The sequence below is a fragment of the Episyrphus balteatus genome, chromosome 1 (genome assembly GCF_945859705.1).
Source record: "Episyrphus balteatus chromosome 1, idEpiBalt1.1, whole genome shotgun sequence".
NCBI lineage: Eukaryota > Metazoa > Arthropoda > Insecta > Diptera > Syrphidae > Episyrphus > Episyrphus balteatus.
The window spans coordinates 12236908-12263589 of NC_079134.1; the positions used below are offsets into that span (position 1 = coordinate 12236908).

Genomic DNA, 26682 nt, shown 5'->3' on the forward strand with positions numbered 1-26682 from the left:
TGCAAAGTCGAGATTTTTCGATAATTCACAAAAACTGCATTAAATTGAAAACCGTAAGGATTTGGGATAAACAAGTTACCAAATTCTGAGAGCCCTAAAGTTGGCCTATCTGCATATTTCGTTTGATCCATTACTTTTGGGACACCCTGTATTGTTGCAACATGCAGAGTTGTTTTGTGTTAAAAATGCTGCACATCTGCCAATTTCATTCCACTATCCATCTCTTTCTTTTAAATGTTTTATGAAAGAGACATAAATAGAAAAATATCACACATTTCAATTAAAATTCAACTCCAACACCAAAAAACCTCTACAAAAGAATTATACGAACAACGGTAGAAAAAGAAAAAATACAAATTTCTTGCAGCTTGCAGACTGAATTATGTGCAAGAAGTTGAAATAGTAACTTTCAAATATTGAACGAATAGACGAGAATGACAGAATATGATAAAAATATTCATTTTCTTGTCATAATGTTGTCTCCCTCTAACTGTCATAAAATGTCATATAAATGAGGGTGTCTATCTCTGTCATTTAATTTTTTTCTTTCAATTTCATTCAACCAACAACTTCTTTGCAGCCATTCTTGCGCCACAGTAGACTGGCAGCAAAAATACAAAACCCACAGACAGACTGGTGGTTTGTCGTTTGTTTCTGTTTTAGAAATCAGTTGCTTTTCGTCAGTCATTTAAGTTGGTTGTATCTTTTCCCTTTTGATATTCTCATTCGGAATTTTATATATTTTATTGTGAAACAGAAAAAACAAACACGATCGCGTAAAATTTACATTTTGAAACCAAAAAATTAGAAACAACATTCTAGTTAGTGAACTGTATGTGACATCTCTTATACGACTAATAACCCCTATAGTGAAGTTTTAAAGTGAAACTGTCATTTTTAAAAGTCAAGTGACAAACTTAAAAATAAAGCCACAATATGGTTCGTAGTCTAGCACAGTGGACCAAAACTCTCAGTTTTCCCTCACGTCTCTCGCCAAATCGCAATTCGAAAGATTGCAGCGGCACCAATTTGAATCAGGTGAGCCCGGTGCCACCGCCAACACCCCCAAGGAATAATAAACTTACAAATTCTACATCGTCATCATCATCATCGCCATCACCACCGCCAACAAATCACCACAACAAACCAATTACGGAATTAACACAAATTGTAAGTATTATTTTTTTTCACCTCTGACACTTCTTGACACTGACAAAATAGGCAAATGAAAACTCCTCATTAATTGAGAAATTTGTCAAATGGCCACCCACTGTAATTAATTTCACGCTGTCAGATTTTTAAAAGTCACTGTCAGTTTAAAAATAATTGCAAACAAATTATAAACTCAAACAGAACTCAAATCAAGGGCAGGTGTCAATTTGATGGACCGTGTAGGATGAAAATATGGCAAATGACAGTTTTTTATAGGGTAAATCATGATTGAACAAATGAAAGTGTGAAGAAAAGTTCTTTTTTTTTTTTTGCTCATAGAACAAAATCATACAATCTCTTTTTCACTGATGGTATGGTCTGTGGTCATAAAGAAGAAAAATATCATTAACTTTCATTCATGAGTCAGACTGAGACATTGAGATGAACCGTTAGAGATGAAGAAAAAAACATACCAAAAAATCAAGTTTGACATTAGTTTGTAAGATATGAGATATTATGTATGTTAGTAGACATAGAAAAAATACAAATTTCTTCTCACTTTTTCTTTTCCTCTTTTTTGTGTGTTTTGATTTCTATCTGGAATTTATAATTAGGTAATGCAAAAAAATAAAAAAATAAATACATCTTAATTTGCAAAAATTAGGCAAATTTGTATGATGAATTTTAAATTTTGTTTGTCTTTTTTTTTTATAAATATGAAACTTATTGGAAGGTCTTAATGTTTATAATATCCAAAAATGCATGTCTATGAGATGCACGAACTTGGAGTAGTAGAAGATAGTTAAAGTTGGTAATAAAAATACATATTTGATTAAATTTAAAGAAGACATTAAGAAAAGAATGAATACAAAATGATTGGTTCCTAATCAACTTCCTGAATAAGTATGAACCCAAAGTAGTTTAGATATCTGTGACAGCTGATTTCTCCAAATAAGAAAAAATTAAGAACTTTTTGCGGTTTAAAATAATTATAGACTTATAAATACCAAAAGTCCAAAAACAATTTTTTGCTGACTTGAGTTACCTACAGAAAATGCGTTTTCATAATGCTTAACAGTTCTTTTATGTTCCATTTATATGGCTTTCCACTTGCCGGTAACTATTTAGGTACTGTCATAATTTTAGTTATTTTAAGTCAATAAATGGTGAAATTCCAGCAACATTGCTGGCAAGTTGTCACTCATGCAAATGGATGATTATGGTTTATTTATTCCCCATGCACATGTAAAGCTCGTGTCATATCCATTTTCCGACCTTGTGACATATTTTTCAATCTGACATTTGGACAACCAAAAATGTATAAAATAGTTTTATCTTGAAAAAAAAGTTGATAAAACACTTCTTTGCTGAGATTCTGCAACTTTTTTGTTGATTAATTTATATCCTAACTTCTTATTTGTCAGTTTTTGTCAAAGTTATGGTCCAATTTAAGTCTTTGACAGGTTTGATAATAGTTGACATTTGATATTTTCTTTCTTTCTTTCTTTCTTTCTTTCTTTCTTTCTTTCTCATTAGAAAAAAAGCAGAAGTCGATTGAATTGAATTTAAAAAAAATCGAAATGGTAAACAAACAGAATTTATTAAATACTGAGAAGTATAAAAAAAATAAAAAACAAACAAACCTTATAATAACGTATCAAATGGAAATTGACACATAAAGAACCATATATGTAAAGTAAAGTTTACAAATGGACACTTAATTGTAAATTTTACTCACATATAGAACTCGCCAAAAGAAGTATAACTTAAAAAATCTATCTTTTAGGAATGCTACGATTTTAAGAGACCTCTTGTTCTGATATGCAATATATTTAAACTTTAATTGCATACACGTCAACTGCCAACTTGCGAGTGTGCCGCCAAGAGTACGGTAATTACCGTAAAATTAATGTCCCAGGAAACCCATCGAACCTTATCAAACAATAAGGTCATAGGGTTCCCTATAGTTGGTATAATTTTCTTCAACTCTAAATCAAAGTTAAATTACCATAAGGCTGGGTTAGCTACCTACATAATTCCAATCCAGAATTTCCATTAAATTAAACCCTTTCTGCATATGAATATAATGCGGAATACATAAATCACTTCTTAGTTAAATAATTACCATTATAGAGTATTTATTTTGTGGTAGACTTTTAAAACTACTTAACATTTTTTTATTGTGTTTGAATTATTCATCAACTTCTTACCAGTAGAGAATTTATGCGATTAGCAAAGAGACAATCATAAACATCAAGCTCAGAAGATATTTCAGATTAAAAAATAGGATTATCTACACAAAGGTCATGAGAAAGCGTAAAACAAAACAATAATTTTAATAATCCGGTTTTGTTAAATCAAACAAAACAAATAAATAAAAATGACTTGAGACCTAACTTTAAAGTTCTGTGGGATTTTCATTTCATTTTAAACATTTTTTTTTTCTCTCCAGGTATGGTAAACTATTTTATTTATAATTTAGTTGTTTTTTTTTTTCTACCTAGTAATTAATGTCTACGTTTAAATTGATTTATGTAACCTACACACGAAAGTTTATAGATAAATTTATAAAATTACAGCCACCGATTGGTATCAATTTGAATAATTAATTTTGCTCTTTTTTTGTTGTTTTAATTTCAATCAACAACAGTGTGACAGGGGCTTAAGATAAAACAATAGGAAATTTGTTAGATCTGTTTGTCAAAATGTTTAAACCTTATCTTTTTCCTTTTAATATTTTAAACTTACACAATTGCAATACAAAATTTAAATCAATCTTGATTATTTCCATTTTCATTAATTAAGAAATATTGTATTTTTTCAAAAAACAGAAATCCAAATTTCGTAAGCCCAAAATGACCTGATAGAAAAATGTTGTTCAGCCCAGCCAATTTTAAAGACCACTTGAGTTGTGTGATAATTTATTGATATCATAGCCGATTAAATGCACATATTTTTCCTCTTTTTTTTCTTTTAACTTATAAAGATAAAGCAAAAGAACTCTATGATTATAATCACGTCCTCCAAAATTTACGTCCAAACCTTTTACTTCAACTCAAGAAGTGGGCGATTCTATATTCACCCCAATACCAAAAAAAATGCATAATGTGTTGTGTGTACTTGCAAGATTTTGTATCTTTTTAACTTTATTGGGATTTTGTTTATCTCTGGTATTTTGGAATTTGTGTTATTTATTTAGTTTCTTTATTTATCACCGATAAAGAAAAAAAAAAAAGAGTTTAGATTACACTATACACAAATTATTTGGAGATAGAAAATGGAAATTCCATATGGTAACGCAGAAGGGATTACAAAATTATAAAAAGTATTTTTTTTTTATGTTCTAAAATAAATAAGAAGCACTCGAGAGTGTCTGATGAAGATAAAAATAAATTTGTGGGAATAATTTGATAAGAAAAATTCAAAAAGGAGAAGGAGTTGATTTTATTTAGGAAAGATAACGCAATGCAAATAGTAAGTTTTTTTTAAGTTTAAGAAGTGTGAAGTTGTTTACTTTACTATTTTCAGAATAAAATCATTAACTTACAAATTGTTATTAATTAATTAATAAAAGGGGTCTTAAGCAAATACTCCCAAACGTCTCAAAGTCCCCACATAGATGAACCTGACATTTTTTTTTTAAATCTATGGACTTTTGGAAGTAAGATGAATCTAATCAATTGATTAATTTTAATCTTCTAAACAGTTGGCAACTCTAAAGTTAATAAATTCATAAAAAAAAATGATTACTAGCCGTGAAATATTTTATCTGTCAGTTTCATCAAATTAATGATTGTCACTTTTGACTTTGACCGAAACGGAAATCTATTTTATTAACATTGAGCACTGATTTTTGACGCTTGACTTTTTTTTAGAAATTTAATGAGTTAGAAGAGGACAAATAGTGATTTTTTCCTTACCACTTGGCTAAAAGTTAAGTCTCAGAAAGTAAATGTAACAGTTGGGTTAATATAGGCAAATGTCATTTTGACATAATGTCAAAAAGTCAATGTTTATACTGATCAAAACGCCTGAAAAGAAGTAGGTATGTATAACTTCAAAAATGTGTACTGCTTAGAAATTGCAAACATAAAATTTAGACCCAAGGAAGAGACCCCGCAAAATACTAGAAGCCATGTTTCTCTCTTTTTATAAAAACATAATTTGACATACAATACCTATCCTTCAGAAACAAAAATTGATTTTTTCGGCCCACCCTAGTCTACACATCATAAAATATTATGTATCTATCGCATATCCCTGATAAGACTTTCAGTTAATCTCCCCCAACATTTAAAATTATTTAGGTCATATGACGCCACCCCAAAAAATTACCATGTCAACTTTTAGTCTACCAAAAATATTTATTATTTATTCAAGTAAAACTAATAAAATTAATCGATAAAGTGTGGTATGTGCACTTCGTACTCGTATAAATATTTAAGTTGTATGACAATATATGGAATGTTATCATTATCACAATTTTTATTAATCCAAGTAATATAACATTTTTATTTGAAGCTTTTAAACAAATACCTATAAGATATGATAATACTGTCAAAAAAAAAAAAGAGTAATCAAACATACCTTAATATCCGTTGGAATTTTAACGAAATTTTGTTTGTGGCTTATTCATCGATAACCAAGAAGAATCGATGAAGAATTCAGGAAGTAGATAAAATATTTGTATGACATTGGTAGCTAAGGTTTATTTTTACGTCACGCAAAACTAAACATTTTTATATGATTTTGAACTTCGTCTTTCCCAATTCACACATACTTTTCTCTACGCAAATAAAAGCTCTTTTAAACCATTTTTTTAAGACAAATGTATTAATGTTTGATGTGAAATTCCAGAGACATCTTTATCATTTAAAAAAAAAATAACTTTACTTCCATGTTTATTCCATAACTGCCCTAGTTCCCACACAAAAACAAAAATTTAAATTAAAAACTTTCAAATTAAATAAGCCCACCTACCTTACCTTTTTTAAACCTAAATACTCTGATTACTTATATCGATAATTGCCAAAAGCCCCCATTTACCCAACTACACAACTCACGCACATTCCATCCATTCCAAACACGCAGAGCACAGGTAGAGAATTCTTTCAATTCACATCTACATGTCAAACTCTTTTAGTTAAATTTAAGTATAACAAAATAAACTCCCTCTTTCAGTATTTTAATTAGCGGTTAAGTTCGAAATGACAACAATAACAACAACATCCAAGAAAAAAAAATTGAACAAAAGAAATTGTATCTGTATCTGAAAAAAAAAGAAGAAGAAAAAAAAACAGAACCCAATAATTCATCCTAAATTGTTATTTCTTTATTTTTAGTATTTTTACCGTGTGAAATTCAATTTGAATTTCCTCTTTTTTTTTTTTGTTTTGTTGGTCACCTTTTTCTCTGCCAAATTAAATAAAGAATTTATATAAATTCCCACACGAATATATAAAAATAAATTTAAAAAGGAAGAATCTGCAAATCCCCTCTCATCCGATAGTATCTTTGTTTGATTTTTATAAAGATTATTATTATTATTTCAATAAACAAAGAGTATTGGCCTAATACTGGTACCTTGTGGTATTCCATTTGTAAACATTCATTTATCGAGGAAATTCTACTACTATCTACCTGTAGGTCTAAATGCAAACATCTGGCATTCTTTTTCCTGTGTTCTATCTGTAGAAAGTGTCACTCATTCCCTCCTGGTTAGGATGACAAATCAATTGGTAAATATTTAATCAGGTGGGTGGTAGCGCTTCTAAGCATAATCTAGCAACATTTCAATTTGAAATTCTATTACTCATCAACATAAAGACCTCATAGAAACATATCGAGTATCTTTATGAATTGAAACAATGATGAAATACACAGCTCGGAAGAACAGCTGATTTTTTGTGAGGATGTGGAAAAGAAAAAAAAAGATACTCAACAAAGCAGGGAAATGAAAAACCTGTAGATACACGAAACAAAAAAACACACACAGGCACTCTCTCTCTATTCGATACGACCTGTTTTGGCCATATTTAGTCCAGAGCAGCTGATTACAGGTATTTTGTCGCTTCGTACATAAGCAAAGTATCTGGCTGAAGTTGGTTGTTGTTGTATCTTTACCTCATTTTCACACAACAACACTCGATCAGAGCAAGGTGAGGCAAGGCTGTTTGAGTTTTGTTTGTTGTTATTTTTTTTTTCTTTTTTGGTCTTCGTCGATTATGATTCTGAACTCGTTCGTTCGCAGCAGAGACAGAGATACGAAAAAAAAAAAAAAGATACAACAGAAAATAACCGGCATCTGCTTCTGAGTTGAGTTGCAAGCCAGCACGTAAAGCAGTTATATCTAGTATCCAATAGTTTTGTGTTGACTATATGAATGTAGCAATGTACTTTACTTTTTGGCCTGAGAAACTCTTTACCTAAATTACAAGGCTCTAGAGTTCCTCTATAAGATAGATAGACGAGCGAGGGGAAAAAAGATACTTTTTGTATCTTTTATTTTGCTTGGCTGTGGGAATTTACACGATTCATTTCAAAGTTATACTTGCTAGTTGCTGAGCTGACTGCGCTAAGTCTTGAGAGTGGCTTTGGTTTTGGCTTATAGCCTAAGCTTGGTTTTGACTTGAATTGACTTGAAGCTGGGCTGTTGGCTTTTAGCATTTCGCTGGCTGTTCATGTTTGAACATGAATATACGCGCCGTAGAGCCCCCAAAGAATTAACTGTGCGCAGGTGAATGTTTATTAAAGTCGCACTGCTTTGGGCACAGACAAATTTTTATTGATACAGGTATATAATGCGCCTGTTATACAGCTGCCTGAGCCTGAACTCCTCTCTCAAAACCACGACGACGGACGACGAGTTGGAATGAAAAATTTGCGGATTTATTTTAGATACCTTTTCTGGGATCGGGGGATAGAGGTTGTATTTGATGGTTATGGGAGAATTTATAAAGAATAAGCAAAAATATAAGCAGACGTAATTGAAGAAGTCGTAATTCATGTTATAGGTATGGATGCAATAGTTATTTGATATTTTTCTTTTATATACATGCAAGTATGGTTACTATTTTATGTGCAAATAATATAAAAATATATTTAATTTAATTGAAAGAGGGGCGCACCTAGATTATTTTTTTTTGGAGCAGTACAGGTTTTTATATGTGTGATTTCTGTTTCAGTTGAAGTGATTCTTTTTTTTTTTTTTGAAAATGATGATGGTTGTATGAAAATAGAAGACAAACGGTATGGCACTCTCTGTTTGAATGTGACATGTTGCAACATGATGATCGTGCGACGATATACTTTGTTGAAGATAGAGCTGCGAGGTATTTTTTGTGGTTCTATTGCAAAATTCATGAAAAATATAATAGAGTGCCACAGGTGACACTTGTTGGACCTGAATTCTTTAGATAGATTTTTTTTTCTTGGAAATTGTTATGTTTGCTGTGGAACATTCAATGGAAAATGTGAAAGAGAGAAAGGAATGTGTTGGAGCCTTAAGTTCGATAAATTCTTTCAAAGTAATAAAACAATGAAAGGGTACTTGAAGGTAGAAGATAGTTAAGGTCGATCTGTTGATACGAAACTTTAGTGTTTATTTTTCATTTAAAGTACAAATGCATTTCAAATCACTTCGAATTTAATGAATTTCAAACGAAAGGAAGAACTTAACAATGTTTTATAACAGATTATAACAGTTTTTTTTTTTTTTTTTTTACAAGAAAGTAAACGAACAGAACCAAAACACAACTAATCAATCCGTGTTGCCCACTGATCTCTATGGCTGCTAACTACTACTGCTTAACTACTCCATCTAGTACAATTGCTTTTCGGGCCAAGTAGATAGGAATTGCATTGATTTCGGCTATTAAAAAACTAAGCACTGATTTTTCAAGATTAAGTCTTAAAATTCCAATTCATAATTATATAATGTAAACAAGGCATTCTTAACAAAGAGCAGCTTAATACATATTTGTTTGAAAGTATTAAATTAAAAACATGCCGCATAAAGTATCTATTATCCCCATTTCTCATTATTTAAACCACGCAGCGCAGCGGTTTTGTTGTGACATTGTTTTAAATATGAAAACACACACGAGAAAAAACCTTTTCCCCAAAGCCCTCCCAAGGCGGAAAAAAATGCGTGTTGCGGTTTTGTTTCTGATAATGATACTGTTCAATTCAGAACGTTCTACCGGGGGGAAGCAAACGACTACGTGAAAAACGTACTCCGTTTTTAGGGAGAATTGCGTACTCCGTTTTACGGAAAATTGCGGAACGCAAATTCTCCCTATTCTCGAACACACCCACGTTTCGTTTCCTCCCGGTCCGAATTAAAAATTGAACATTGCAGCCAACTTCAACAATAAAAAGCCATTCAATCACATTCATTCTCGCATCCATTCAAAGTTGTCATTCTCTCATTCCATATTCAACGTCAACCAGCCACCACCACACCACACAAGTAGTACCTACATAATTAAACAAAAAAAAAAGAAAAACTTAAAACTATAAAGGAAAATTATAACAATTTATAATTAATAGTGGAAGTAAAATAATAACAAAATAAAGTTAAATTAAAGAAAGAGAAAAGGAAACTCTTTTAATTGAAAAGAAAAAGGAGAAATCAAAAAAGAAAAACCAAAAGGTACGCCTACGCCCCAACATTTGGTCCATTCGACCGGAGCGCCATATTGGAAATCGAACCTCGTGTGTGAAGCACGAGAAATTACCGAAGCGCTATATTGGTCAAGTAAACGTGGTGTGGGGTTTACACTTTTTCGCCATCGAATTATTTCGAATAAAAAATTTCGAATTGTGGCCATCAATTGGCCAGATTGCATGTGAGGTGCTTTTTTCATTGAATGCAGCATTTTCGCATCCAATGAACACGATCAGCAGCGCATGTACACGGCGACTCTTCACAATTGCAGTGTGCACTAGCCAAGAGTGCGCTTTTTGAGCGAGTCTCATCAAATTGACTTGCTATTGCCATTCTTCACCAGCTTCTTCTTCATCGTCTTGCATCATCATCAGCATCTTCGTCGTCATCAGCTTCTCCATCATCATCAGCATCTTCGTCGTCATCAGCTTCTCCATCATCATCAGCATTAAAGTCATCACAAGAGTCCTCATCAAAGTATTCATCAAAGTCGTCATCAGATTCACCATATATACGTCATCAGTTGCAGCCATCATACATTTGAGTTTGTACAGGTACATTTACAATATTTTACCATATGCTTGAGATTTTTATATTATAAAATAAATTTCATTGAAAGTATTTTGTGCGAAAATTCAGTGCGCTTATTAATACGGTAAAAGGGATATATGTATATTAACGGTAAAAATTGGTACGTTATATACATATATATATATATATTGTGTGGGGTATTTACAAACGGTAAAAATTGGTACGTTTTAAATACAGTAAGAAGCGGTAAAATTGATACGCTTGGGTGGTAGGCATTTTTCTTTGTTGAGTAGATTATCACGCGGTTTTTGCTTTTTCATTTGAAATGAGTTTGGAGGCTTTAATTTTGGCATGCGATGAGCTCGTTGATTTACATGCGTCATTTAAAGGAAAATCTGCTAGAGAACTAAAAAAATCGGCTTTTGAAGCTTATCGGGTTGAACTTCAAGCACTTTGGCTTGATGTTAAGAAAGCATACAGTGAATATATAAGTGCGGCGGCCGCTGATGACGTTCTCATCGCGTCACTCCCTGAGGTTAAGGCAAAATATAGAAACTCTTCGGACACATATATTGAATTTCTCAGTGATATTTTGGAGGCGACGCGGCCCCAAGAGGTTAGTTTAAAATCGAATAACGAAAAGAGTGATAATGTCGAATTAAAGCATCATATGCATCTTCCGCCGTGTGAAACGGAAATATTTAGTGGCAATTTTCTCAAATGGCCAGCATTTAGAGACATGTTTACGGCACTTTACATTCGACACGCAAGGTTAAGTCCCGTTCAAAAACTTTTTCACTTGCGTGCTCGAACTAAAGATCATGCCTTAAGCATAGTCTCTAAATTTGAGATAACAGATGATAATTTCGAGGCTGCTTGGGCAGCTCTCAAAGAACACTACGAAAATAAAAGGGTTTTAGTGAATAATCATCTAAGTATTTTGCTTGGTCAGGCGCGCATAACGGTTGAATCGGCAGATGCATTAAAGGAATTGCAGAGCAATATTAATGAAGCTATTATAGCTTTAGAGTCGTATGGTATTGAGGTGAAAAAGTGGGATGCGTTGGTTACATACGTTTGTGCGTCTCGTCTCCCACCACAGACTTTATCCCTTTGGGAAGAATCACTTGCGAATCCAAAGGAAATTCAATCATGGGAAAAAATGAACATTTTTATCACAAATAGGTACCGGGTCCTAGATAACGTTTCAGACATGAACAAAGAAGATAAAGTTTTGAAAAATTCGGGTTCAAAACAGCAATCTTCAAGTTCATTTCCACGTGTTCGAACACATCACGCTCAAGTTAGTTCGCAATGTAAAGTTTGTAAGGGGACTCATGCACTTCGTGTATGCCCAGATTTTTTGAAAATGAGCGTTTCTCAAAGGAGAAACACTATTCGGAAATTAAAATATTGCTATAATTGTCTAGCATTCAGTCACTTGGTAACCGCCTGCCAGAGTGAAAGTACATGTTTTCACTGTAAGGGAAAACATCACTCATTGCTACATTTTGACAAATCTCCTTCGGGGAGCTTTACTCCACAAATACAGTCCACTCATTCAACTTCAGCTGCAAGTCAAAATGCCCAACAACATACTGTACCAAGGGACAGTTCAAATTTCAAGCTTTCAAATACGGAAGAAAGCCCCAATGTTTCGGCAAAAGCATTTTTTGCCAAAACTAAACGCACAACTCTTTTAGCTACTGCGATGATTCGGATTCATCACCATCACACTGATTTTGAGTGGAGGGCGCTTATTGATCCGGGTTCGGAAATCTCATTTATTTCCGAAGAAGTTCAAAGAAAGTTAAAACTGCCCGTTCAATCGGTTATGGCAACGGTTGCAGGCGTTAATTCCTCGGTAACGGCAACTTCAAACAAAATGTGCTCATTCACTCTCAGATCGAAATTCGATAAACAATTTTCACTTTCCGCTCGGGCACTTGTCCTTAAAACGGTTTCGGACAGTTTGCCTTCCATATCCATTGATATTGGAAATACTCAAAATTTGTTTGACTTTCCCTTAGCGGACCCTTGTTTCAATCAAAGTGGAAAGATTGATTTACTGATCGGTGCAGATTTATACCCACTTATTATTCGCGATGGATTAAAATTTAATGTTTTTCAAAGAATTATGGCTCAGAACACAGTTTTCGGATGGGTATTGCTGGGTCCTTTGGAACCACCCATTTCTCAAAATAATATCGAATATACTCGATCGCTGTCTTTTTTTAATGAGGTAACGGTGGATGAAGAAATCCAAAGATTTTGGAAACTTGAGGAGCTTCCACAAATCTTATTTTTAACGGCCGCAGAACAATTCTGCGAAAATCTTTTCGAAAAAACAACGTACCGAGATAAAACGGGTCGGTTTGTTGTAAGGCTACCGTTTAAAGACGATTCCTTTCAAAGTCCAGGGTTAGGAAATTCGTATGAAATTGCAAAACGTCAATTTCTACGAAATGAAAAGCGTCTTTTATATAGTCCCATACTTAAAAATGAGTACGATTCGGTGCTCTCGGAATATATTGATTTAGGGCATATGAAACCAAGTGATTCCGCGGATAAGGTTTGCGAAAACGGCACATCATATGTTATGCCACATCATGCAGTGATTAAACCGGAAAGCCTAACAACAAAAGTTCGCGTTGTTTTCAACGCATCATGTTCCTCTTCAAACGGGAAGAGTTTAAACGATTTGTTGTATCCAGGCCCGGCACTTCAAACGGATATAACACTCTTGATGTTAAATTGGCGGCTTTATAAGTACGTGTTCAACAGTGATGTCGAAAAAATGTATCGACAGATAAAAATATATCCCGATCAAACGCCTTTTCAAAAAATTTTGTTTCGTCAGAACCCGAAAGATGATCTAAGCGTTTTTGAAATGTTAACACTAACATTTGGGGTTTCCTGCTCCCCATATTTAGCAATTCGTTCTTTGCATCAGTTGGCTAAGGAAGTAAATCGGTCTCATCCTCTAGCATCAAAAATTCTTTTAAACGAGTTGTTTGTAGATGACGTTCTTTCAGGGGCTCATGACATTTCCACTGCGGTAGAAGCTCAATTCGAATTAATTGAGGTATTAAAGTCTGCCGGTTTCAATTTAAGAAAGTGGACATCGAACGCGAAGGAGTTACTGAGTCCTCTGCCTAAAGGTTCACTTCTTAACGAAGATTTCCTAACTATTGATGATAAAAGTTCTGTAAAAATGCTTGGCATAAAATGGAAAGCTACTTTAGATACATTTTCGTTTTCGGTACAATCAATACCACAATCTAACTCTTTCTCAAAACGCTCAGTTCTATCCGTCATTGCAAAATTGTATGATCCTATAGGGTGGTTGGCCCCTATTGTGATCACAGCAAAAATACTGATGCAACAAATTTGGAAGGATAAAACTGAATGGGATAGTTGTCTTCTTCCCACCACCGAACAGAGTTGGAAAGTTTTTGTGGCAAGTTTGCCCGAGGTTGCAAATGTAAGCATACCACGATGGGTGGAATACACTCCGCACGCTGTTTCACAGATCCACGGATTCTGTGACGCGTCCGAAAAGGCTTATGCGGCATGTATTTATTTACGAGTGCAACAACAAGATAAAATTACCTCCCATCTCTTGTGGGCGAAATCAAAGGTAGCGCCAGTAAATACTATCTCGTTACCAAGGCTAGAGTTGCAAGGGGCAGTTCTTCTATCTAAAATGATCAGTTTATTGTCAACAGCTCTTCAAATTCAAAATGTTTCATTAGTTAAGTTGTGGACGGATTCCACTATAGTCTTAGCCTGGCTTCAAAAACAACCATGTTCATGGCAAACGTTTGTGGCAAACCGAACAGCAGAAATTTTGAAAAATACGGCGGTGACGGATTGGTCGCATGTAGTTTCGGGTGAAAACCCAGCTGATCTAGCCACGAGAGGAGTATCCCCTGTGGATTTAAGAGAAAGCTCTTTGTGGTGGAATGGTCCCCACTGGTTATTGAAACCTCAATCAATTTGGCCACAAACCAAGCTTGAACCAGTTGATGAGTCAAATCTAGAAGTGAAAAAGGTAAAGTCGTTTAAACAACAGGTCGTACAGGACTTCGAGGAAGATTTAGCTAAATTTTCGAACTGGCCTAAGGCTGTGTGCGTATTTGCTTACATGGAGCGGTTTCATCACTCTTTTAAAAGGCATGGAGGTACAAAATATTCTTCTCCGGAACTTTCATATGAAGAATTTAATTTAGCCAAACAAACGTTAATTGTCTTCACACAACAAAAATATTTCAAAAAAGAATATGGTGATTTAATACAGGGAAAACATTTAGAGTCGAAAAGTTGGTTAGGAAAGTTCAATCCCTTTATTGATGACAAGGGTGTCATGCGTGCGAATGGGAGATTAGCTTTGTCAACTTTATCGTATAACGAAAAATTCCCCATACTTCTTCCCGTAAAATGTCTTTTTGTTCAACTTTATATACAATACATTCACGAGCTTTCACTACATGGTGAAATTCAAATCATGATGCGCATGATAAGATCGGAATATTGGATTCCGCAGGTTAAAAATCTGGTAAAAAGAGTCAAGGGTCAAGAGTTTCAAAGGGCATTTCAGGAAGGTAGCAGGTAATGAAAAATTCACATTCGAAGAATTTACTACCTTGCTTACCCGAATTGAATGCACTTTGAACTCGCGACCCTTGTCACCGATGTCTGAAGATGTGTCAGATATCGTCCCACTGACCCCTGGTCATTTCCTCACTGGAGGAGTGTTAAATGGTTTGCCCGAACCGTCATATTCAGATCAATCGTTAAGTATTATAAATCGGTGGAGAAAGTTGCAAATTCTTCATCATCAACTAAGCGCACGTTGGAAAGAGGAATATTTAAAGGAACTCCATAAACGGTATAAATGGAAGTATCCCGAAAGAAATGTTCAAATTGACGATCTCGTCATTATACGAAATGAAAATTTGCCCCCAAACGAGTGGCGCCTTGGGAGAGTCATCAACGTGCACGCCGGACATGATAACAAAATTCGCGTCGCGGAAATTCGAACCGAAAAGGGAATAATCACGCGCTCGATTGCCAAAATTTGCATCCTTCTACCTCAAAAGTAAAGTGAAAAACGATTTTTTCTTAAATATAGATGAATTTGAGTATAATGAAAACAAATTCGTAAAAGAGATAAAGGAAAATTGCTTACCATTCGTAAAAAAAAAAAAAAACAAAAAACAAAAATATATGAATTTATATAGGGAAGGTATGGTAAGGAGCTCGAATTTTCGCATCTATATATACATTTATTATAATTTTTAGTTATTGCCTGCCGAAATTTCAAGCATAGGGATAAAATTTGTATCTCGTACTTTTAATTTTGCAAATTAAAATTCTTGTATCATTCCAAATTTACTAATTTCTTTATTAAAATTGAATTAAGTCATAAAAGTAAATAATTTAACTCTTCATCATTTGTTCTGGTGTGTTGGTGGTTTGTTTTAGCTAATTTTATAGTTGCAAGGTTGCAAGGCGGGCGGTAATGTTCAATTCAGAACGTTCTACCGGGGGGAAGCAAACGACTACGTGAAAAACGTACTCCGTTTTTAGGGAGAATTGCGTACTCCGTTTTACGGAAAATTGCGGAACGCAAATTCTCCCTATTCTCGAACACACCCACGTTTCGTTTCCTCCCGGTCCGAATTAAAAATTGAACATTGCAGCCAACTTCAACAATAAAAAGCCATTCAATCACATTCATTCTCGCATCCATTCAAAGTTGTCATTCTCTCATTCCATATTCAACGTCAACCAGCCACCACCACACCACACAAGTAGTACCTACATAATTAAACAAAAAAAAAAGAAAAACTTAAAACTATAAAGGAAAATTATAACAATTTATAATTAATAGTGGAAGTAAAATAATAACAAAATAAAGTTAAATTAAAGAAAGAGAAAAGGAAACTCTTTTAATTGAAAAGAAAAAGGAGAAATCAAAAAAGAAAAACCAAAAGGTACGCCTACGCCCCAACAGATACATTAATTTTAAGAGTTTCTCTACTACTTTTTTTTATACTTTTTATGATGGTTTTGTGTTATGTTGGCGATGTCAACAATTTTGTGGAAGCAATAAATTCACTCATTCATAATAAAAACAATAAACATAAAAGCAACCGAATGTGGGTTTTAGAGAAAGAAAAATACAACTAAGCTCAGCGAAAAAAAAGAAGCCATTGCACCCACGGGAGTATCATAATCAGACTTTAAGAAATATCACAATACTAAAGCCTTTTCTGTAACAATAAAATGATGGTTAATATCATAGCTTATTTCTACTATGTTTGTATATGAATTGTTTGTAGTTTTTTTTTTCTATGTAATTAAAAGTCATGACAATTTGAACGTGACACACATCACTAATATAACAGTGTGTCGTTCGTCTTCGATGCACAATTATTGCAGAAGACAAGAAGAGAAAAATGAAAAAAGACATAAGGAATGTCCAATGTGGACACAACACACATCCCAGTGGTAAATGTTTATCAAATTTCTTGGATTGAATCTTAATTGATCATGAGTTGTGTGTGTGTTATATGCCCATCCAGTGTGTGCCCAGGCCAGACAAACGCACCGGAAGCATGTCTTGAAAAATGATAAATTTTGAACAGTTAGGTGGCAGATTAGAATGCAATTTATGTGATGAGAACTTTGTGTTAATGGGTAGAAAAGAGGGGAGATAACGGACAAAGAAGATGTGGAGATGAGAAAAAGGATACATTTTTATTTTATTTTATTATTAAAAATTCACATGGTTTTCTAGCTGTCATTTACTTTGAGTGTTTCTTTTAAAAAGGAACTTGTATTTAATTGCTAAACTGTTCACATTCAGTTATATTTGAGCAGTGCTTTGCATTAATATTGCATATTTACATTAAATGTGGTTTACAGAATTCAAATTAGATAAATAGCTTCACATTGGGTGCCAATTAATTGAATGAGTTGGTGATTTAAATTGTTTAGCTTTCACATTTAATTATCTTTAAGCATTGAAATGCTCTCTTACACGTTTGGGCTTGCATTCCATCAATTTTAATTCAATAAATAAGAAAATATAAAAAAAAAATCCACGTTGGGCGCCAGTTTATTTTATGAATTTTTCTGTCGGAACTTGCAGATTTCACAATATTATAGTAATAAAATGATCTCTTACACGTTTCATTTTACATTTTATTAAATGTAAACTAAGGAATAAAAAAATATTTAAAAAAAAAACTTCACGTTGGGCGCCAACTAATTTCATTATTTGTTAGTTAATTTAAAAGTCATTTAAATTTCACATTTTAGAACCTTTTAGCAATGAAAGAATTCTTTAGACGTTGGAACACTCACTTCAACCTTCAAATATAGTGAAAGTCGTAATAACGCTTCACATTGGGCGCCAATTAATTTCTTGAATCATCTTTTTTTTAAATATTTAACAGTTTATTTTGTATAGCTATTATGAGTGTTCAGAAGAAAAAACAAATGTTTATCATTGTAATGAAAAACAGAAAATACATTGGGAGTCTCACGTCGGGCGCCAGTTGTTTTTTTTTTTTAGGTTTTAAGTATTAGATGGCTTAAAATACACAAATGTAATTGCCAGTGAACACGATAAATGTTAAGTCTGATCAAGAGTGTACAATACACTTGATTCCTTTTTTTCCCCAAGACAGTTTCAAGTGCATTTCATTTTCGTTATTGATACGCGCACGTTTTCCAATCCTTTTTATCTATGTTTACATTTCGTAATGTCATGTAAATCCACCCTAAATCGTCACTTTGAAGTCTGGCAAACAAATAACCCGCTCCTTCACCAGGATCGGTTAGTGTGTATACCTATTCTTTTTGTATAAAGACCTCACGATCCACTTGAAAATCACTTAAACAAAAAAAACCAGGACTAGAAGGAATGTGTTGACAGAAATACAACACAATAAACCAAACCAAACCCCCTTTTCGATTGGTTTTGTATATACAAAGTAATCTATCTTTTTATCCATTGTGTGTACTCATTACATTCCTATGTTAGACGGAAACAGAAACATTAATACTGTATGCCGCCATCGCATAGCAATGCCATCATCAGCAGGCCCATCCATAGTGCAATGCATGGAATACAAAATGATCAAATAACCATGTGTGGACGTTTATAATATGTCTCGTCTTTTAAAACCCAAACCACCATCAAGCCATTTACAAAGTAAGAGGAAGCATTTCAAAAAAAAAAATGAAATAACAAAAATAAAAACTTAAGACGACCGACAACAACGACAACGACATCGACGACGTGTACGGGAGTTATTACGTAAACATTCAAGTATAAGAGAGGAGCGGTTTGCTTATATTTTTTTTCTTTGATTTTTCCTTTGAAATGGACACAAAAGTACTGGTTTTCCTAGCCCGAAAGAAGAAAATCTAACGAAATAGCAGAAGTGGGTAAAAAAAGATGAGGAAACATCCCACATTCCACAATGTTTTCTTCTGTACGCGCGCATACAAGATCGGTTGCTTCGCTTCCACCGTAAACCAGATCACCTTTCCAAGGATGCCGAAGCTAGCCAATAATATAATACACCACCAATATCCAACAGCAACAACAACATCAAGAAAAACTGGTCACGATCCATCGATTAGGCCAACTCTATACCGAAAGGGAAACAAAAAAGAGAAGCAACTTTACGGCTTGTTGCAACTTGCAAGAAAAATTGCGAAATGAATGGATTTTTAAGTGCAAAATTGCTCAAGGGTCAAAAGGACAGAGGCTCTACTCATATATAAACAGCCCCATTTTCCCATAAGAAACTGCTACTAACTGGTGATCAAATTAGTCAAGAAATTCCAAAGCCAAAGGCTAAAATAATGTTGCCAAGTCAGTTTTAAGAAAAAATTTAAAAAAAAACAAAAAAAAAAAAAAACAGACGAATTCATATTTTTTTATTTCTTCATTAAATTGATCTCAAGGAAGACACAAAGAGGAAGCAAGAAAACTGATGGCGGAAGCCAAACACATGGTGTGTCTTTTTCTTGCTGCGTGGGAATTATATAAGCAACAGCATCCTGCGTGAAAATAAAAAAATGTAAAAAAAAAAATAAATGTTTTTGATCAAGTTTTTCCTTGAAGTGAATTTTTGTTTGTTTGTTTTTTTTTGCCATTTGAAACTTGTTGCACTGACATTTTCCGGAAGGATGTCTTATTTCAAATTAAAAAAAAAAAAAGGAAAAATAAAATTGTAGCAGATGTGAGTTTTCACTTTGATCTAGAAATGGGTAATTTGTATGTTTGCAAGTTGTAAACTTGTACCAAGAGATTATACATCTTTTGATATATTTAACATGTTGTGGAATTGGAATGCATGCTGTGGTTGGATTGTATAACATGCGGGAATTATTATGAAATAATAATAAAATGACATCTGTCATGCGGGAATTATTTTAAGTACTAGAGTATTATTTGACATATATGTGGTTAATATAAGAATTTGTCTTGGATATTGATGATACTTACTTAAAAAAAAAAACTTACACTGTTTTTATGTAAATTATTCCAACTTTTCAGTTCTATTGAAATAATATCATCAATAACTCAATTTTTCTTTTGAATTAGCAATAATTTAATGATAGCTTATTGATCTACAAATTTACGTTGGGCGCCATTTTACTTACTTTTTTTTCTAGTTTTACAGAAATAATATAATCAACAACTCACCAATCCTTATAAAATATCAATAAATTATGGCTACTTATCGATATACAAAACTGTTGTTTGTTCCACATTGGGCGCCTTTTTTCTTACTTTGTTCGCTAATAGTAATACTTACAGTTTTATAGAAATAATTTGATCCAGAACTCATCGCCCCCTCATGAAATATAAGCAATTTATTGCAATAAAACTACATGGCGACCTGAATACCCCATCTATTCAACAATTTTTTGCTTATCAAGATCAACAAAGTTTTATAAATTGACTACCTGACACGTAGGAACCATCAAAAAGCTAAACATAAAATCAAGAAGAAGAAGTATACATTTTCGATACTATCACAATTTCAAGATAAGATCTAAAAAGCAGTTTCCAGTTTCAGTTAAGAACATATCTCCCGTTTCTGTGTAAACTATTGCTTGATAACATCAATTCTATATTTGCCATTTAATACTAAAAAAAGCACTCGAATTTTACAAGCCATATATGTGAGTTTTTCGTTGGTTGCATAACCAAAAAAAAAAAAAAAGACAGCTAACACTTTGTCCCCTATTAAATTTGACATCCACTTGACATTTAAAAGCTTAATTGTCAAAAATTATGGGGGACAATCTATCTTTCCGTCTTCTTTCATTCATAACGAAATATAAAAATGACAGTAAAAAAATGTTGACATATAAATGTCGACCTTGTACTTGTAAAAAAACATTTATAAAGTTATAATTTCATAGCTATCACATGACATCGAGGTTTTTTTGACGTTACAATTTTTAAGTGTCATCACCAAACTTATCTCACGCAAATGATCTTACAAAATATTTTAATTGCTTGCAGATGTTTGTTGTTGTTGTTAAATTTAGGTACCCCGGTTTTGTATATGTTTTTATTTAATTATCTCATTCATAAGAAGGTACAATTTATGTTTGTTACCCTAGGGAGATAGCAAAATGTAAAAAAAAAAAAGTTGTTTTTAATGTTTTTTTCCAGCAAATATCATAAAACCAACAGTTTTATGAGGCTATTTAACTTTACTTTTCTCGGCATTGGTCCATGAAAAATATAGAAACAAACATACCTATTATAACCACAAAATGTGTGATGTCTCATCACAAATTACTTCAACCTGCAACTAAACTCTGCACACACAAAGGCAAAGACATAAAATGATTTCTAATAAAATTTATTTAAAAAACAAGAAAAAAAAAAGGAGTATCTCCATCTACACTCGGCATGTGGAGGAAATGTGCTCTCCTATCATGACTGATGGGGCATGGACCCTCAGTCATATTAATATTATTGAGATTAAGATACAAAAGAACACAAGATTAAACTTTATCGCGGGAAGCAATGCGGAAGGCGAATGAATGCATTCAACGCCGCCACCACAACCGCCGATGTTGAAAACTATTTTTATAATTTTTTTTTTTTGTAAAAAGCTGATTATGATTAAGTGACGGAGGTTTTTTTTTTGTGAGGGTATGTCTACATCTGTGCATTGGTCCTTATTTTTTATTTCTTTTGTTTAAAGTCAAATGCAGTCAGAGGCACTTTTTTTATGGGGAGGATGTTTATACACAGCACGTGTTTGTTGATAAAATTTTAAAATTCAAAGCACAGAAAGAGCCACCATCGAAAAAAGTGAATATGAAGGTTTATGACCTTATCGATTAAATTTGAAACTCATTGACAGGAACATAGTGTGTCCCCACCCAAATGACAGTTCTGTTAAAATTAACTTTCATTTGAATTTTAAATTCAATTTATCTCTTTTGTATTTCGCAAAACTAAACACTGAATCAGAGTGCTGCAAATTAAATTCAGGAAATGCCTGAAATCGTTAGAGTAAATCATTCGAAATCCGGTTGCGCCGGCCCAGCCGTAGCTGTCAAAAACTTGATTATGTTCCCACACTACGTCATCTAACGGTGGCAATATATATTCTTAAAGACTACAAAAAGCCGGCTCGCACACAGTGTGTGGTGATGATTGTTTGTTCAAAAAAAAAAAAAGAACAAAGTTCTTAGCTAGAGAGGGCATCACATTTTTAATTAACACATGCTTTGCTAGAGTCAGATTTTTATTATTGGCTTGTAGTTCAGGGTAAAGAATAAATCATCTTGTGACTATGGGTCCGCGCGGCGCAATGTGTGTGAATAATAATTTGCTATTGTTTGTTAAAAAAAAAAAATTAAAATGAATGAATAGAAAACACTTTAAAGACATAAATTTGCATTTAAGTTTAGATTTAAGAAATAAAAAAAATACAATGAGAATTACAATGAAAGTGTTTAATGAGTTTGTTTTGTTATTGCACTCTGTCCGACAAGATATGGCTATGCGAAAATGTACATTTAGTCTTTGTGTACTTTATAAATTAACATTGAAATCGTAAGTACAGTCACGGTTGAGGGGACATTATTTTTTTCTCAAAATGGCGCCCAATGGGAGGTAAAAATATTTGTTGAACCAAAAGTCGTACTTAGGTACATAAGATTTCATTACAAGATTACAAGGCAAATAATACATTATTATTATTGTAAATGTATATTATGTAGGTTTAAGTAGAAAATAAAATGGCGCCCAATGTTAGACCTTACAATTTTACGAGCAATCCAAAACTGTCAATTAAGGGCAGGTCTACCCAAGCAGCCAACTTAAATCTCATGTAAATGAATTTGAATGTATTAGTGCACTTCTCTTTGCCATGATTTCACAGCTTTGAATAACATTTTTGCTCTTCGACTCTTTTTTCCCTCAAAGTGAAGCAAAAAAAAAAAAAACAAAAACAAAATGGAAAGCCACACAAGAAGATAGAGAAAAGAAATACCTCTATGCACAAGAATACGACGCAAAAAACCAGACGGCAAAGGAGATACATTTTTGTTGTTTCATTCATGGGATGTGTGAAAAAAAATGCTAGGCAGGCAGACGCAGAACAGTGATTTTTTTTTATATTATCCTTTACTTATGAACATAAATAATATGTATTACGCATGAATAACAAGTTCTTTTTTTTTTGTTTGCTGGATCTAATTATGTCATGTGTTTTATTATCTTTTGTTTTCTAATGATATTTGTATATGTTCTTAGAAAAATATATGTATAAAAAAAAACGGCAGGCGAAATCAGACATTTCAAAAATATTATAGTACCTATGTCGGTACATAATTATGTAGGTATATCTAGCTATGCAGGATTCGCAACCCTTTCACTTTTTCAATTTAGGTAGCTAATTCTTTTTTTCGCAGTAGTGTTACAAAGTAATATGTAGGCTGGTAGGTACCTACCTACATATTGAAAAATATTTATTGGTGCTTTCTATCAGTGCGCTGCGTCATGCGGTGGCAAAGTAATAAATGTTTTTTGATCATTTAGGTGATGATGAACAATGGATTGTTGACACATTCATTGTCTGTTGCAGAATTTCGCTCACCATTTGATTTTATGATTTAGTAAATTCTAATTGTTCTTTAAAATACCTACTCTTCAACCCAACCAATGTTCAAGATGGTTACCTAGACCAGCTAGTAATTAATACACTATACAGATTTTATTTACAAGTATCTTGAAAGAAATAAAAGTAGATAGATTGTATCCTACCCAAAAGTGTTTACAAATTTTTAACAACAATATCTACGTAGGCATGCTAATGGCTGGCGCACGCCGACGCGCCGCCGCCGACCGACGACACCATGTCTGGTCGGTTACGAGGACGAGGACGCTGGTAGTGGCACACGACCAGGATGATGTCCCGAAAATGTATTTTATTTGTGTTTTATGACTTTTCATTATAGAACAGACCAATAAAGAAAAAAAAATTATGTCGAAACTAATTCTACCTACTTTACTATGTATGCAAGCAATGTTCCTATACACTATATATGTACCGAAAAGTAATATTCGTTCATCAACGATAAAAAAAATATTGCAATCATGACCATGCACAAAAAAAAAAAAAACAGTACATACCTAACTTACTTCTCTGAAAACAAAACATACAATTACTGTCACCCATAAACAAAAATCAAGCAAATATCTTGCAACAAAAAAAAAATCTGACCTTCCACAAAGTCTAGCATTTAAAAAAAATGAGACAAATAAAAAATAAAACAAAAAAAAACAGACGAGACGAGAGTCAAACAAAAAAGTGAGAAAAAATGAGAGCGGATTTATGCGAAAAGAGAATTTTTTAGCGCTGATTTAGCAGTGGAATTTTGTTGAACTAAAGTTATTTGTGTGCGTGATCGAAGAATTTTTTTAGGTGAAAAACGCAAAATAGACACAATTTCAAAAATTAAAATTAAATATACCATGCATGAAAAAATATTTTTTTTTATTGGAACTTATTGACAAAATAATAAAAAAAAATAAAAAAAATAAATTGATATTGTCAAGGTTTCCCTTCTTTCACAACGACATTATACATATTGACATATTCAACTGCGTTTATAAGTATGTTAGATCCAAAAAATTAAAAAAAACAATCAACAGATCCCAGCTCTGAAATATATTTTATCATATTAAAATAATAAAAAAATTAAAAAAAAATTATTTATGGATTACCCGCCATCAAAACAAAAAAAAAGACACCAAACCTATAATTTTTTCAGATTTTTTGTTCCAAAAACTCATATTTTTTTTATAAAAAAAAAAAAAAATACAGTAATGTTAATGAATTTTCAGGCTTTAAAAAACAGTTTATTTTGTTTCTATAACTTTTGAACTTTAAAAGTTATGCGAAATCTAGCATTGATGTTTTTTGGAAATTTGCCCTTTTTTTCGGGGTTTGGCAATATTTTTTTTCAGACAAATTATAACAAATTTCAAAAAAACGATTCAGTCGAGACTTGGAGGTATTTGTTGTTATGTAAAAAAAAAATATTCACAAATAAAAAAATAACATTTGATGAATTTCCCAGCGGTTCTTAACAACACACATCTAAATTTGACGATTTTTCATAGTTTTTACTGATTTTGACAACTACAAAATTTTTATTTTTTTTTTAAGCCACTAATATATGTCACCAAATATATTCTTAATCCAAAATCGTTTATTTCAATAAAATCTTCTCAAAAATGTGGATTCTACAGAGCTTCGCGCAAAGTCTTAATCATTTTTTGGCCCTGACACATACCCTTAAACAGCAATAAATTCTTATAATTATAAAAACTCAAGATAACCTAAATTCTTTATAGAGGTATTGCTAAGAGTAAAAATAAATGGCGCGCAACAAAAAACCATTTTGCAGATGCTATTTAGCACTAAATTGTTGAAACTTCGTGAGAATCAATGCGTTTTCGATAATATTTCTGTAAAACTAAGAATATTGCTACTTCTAATATTCTACTTCGAAGACGTTGAAAACAACAACAATGCGAGAATGTTCGTATTCGTAAAAAGCCGAATTCCCAAAATAACTGACAATTAAAGAGACAATAGTCATAAGTTGTCGTGAAAGACTAATTGATTTTATTTGAGAAAATCGTTTAATGTTGATTTTCTCTCTCTCTCTTTTTGACACTTAAAAATGGGTGAAATTGTATAGGTTAATGTCGTAATCACATTTTTCACCTAGTTTAAATAGATATTTGATGGAAATTTCGGACCTAAATATTGACTTTGTTTGTTGCATTTCCTCTATAATTTTTTAGCAATTAAACTGTGTAAACTTCCAGCTGTGTTTGCCAATTTTATTCCTCTTTCCTGTTAAAAACGTCAAAAGCGAAAATTCTCTTATCGTCAAATCTAAAATCCCTTTTCCCCCATTCAATTTCCTGTAACATGAATAAATCCATTTAATACATCATCAGCGATTATTCTTATCTTCATAACGATTGTCAAAACTGATAAAAGGCAAAGTAAACTATAAAATTTGATATCATCCAATTCCAAATTCTGTCTGACAAACCAACCGACACACGGAGGAAATTACATTTATTTAAAATCAAGTTCTACTTAAAAGTTCAAACTACTGGTGATTTTAATCTCGTTCTCGATCTTCATTTACGATCATTAAAATTCGCACAACTCACAAAAAATTTGTTTGCTCTGGATTTTAGCTCAACGAGGAACGCGGCTCGGCGCGTTCCACTACCAGATATATGTTTAATCAAGAGTGGTGTGGAGAAAAGAGAAAGATTCAACCGGAAGTGATTGTCAGAAAAAAAGACCAAACCGACTCAATTCAATGAATTTAAAGACCCATGATGGTTAATTTATCTTCTTTTTATGGTTTCTTTTTTTTTTGACAAATTGAGAGAATCTATACAAAACCGCACACAAGAAAAAACAAAAAAAAAAAGAAAAGATAATCAAAGAGTTTACTTTGATGAACATACAAAAAAAAAACAAGGAGACAAATATAAAATTTGAATTTGTAGAGAATGTTCTTCCGTTGCGTGCGTTGCATTGCGCCGGTTGTCGCACCAGACACAAACAAGTTCCGAGGAAATAAAAAAAAAACCAAAGAAGATGAAGAAAAAAAATGTTAAGCCAGATAAAATGATAATCAGAAAAGAAAAAAAATAGAAAATTCAAACTAACTAACTAACGAACCGAACCAACGACAGCGACGCTTTGATATAAAATTCAAATAAATGTAAT

The 26682-nt window shown here is 32.8% G+C and overlaps 1 protein-coding gene across 1 annotated transcript in view; it reads left to right on the forward strand.

The window, feature by feature from the left end:
• The first annotated feature begins 619 nt into the window (after nucleotides 1-619).
• LOC129906655 (TNF receptor-associated factor 4) overlaps nucleotides 620-26682 on the forward strand; it is a 33750-nt gene continuing 7687 nt past the window's right edge. Inside the window, exon 1 of the mRNA XM_055982490.1 lies at nucleotides 620-1170. Within this exon, the coding sequence (XP_055838465.1) occupies nucleotides 937-1170 (234 nt within the window). The 5' untranslated portion in view covers nucleotides 620-936. The remainder of the gene's footprint in view (nucleotides 1171-26682) is intronic.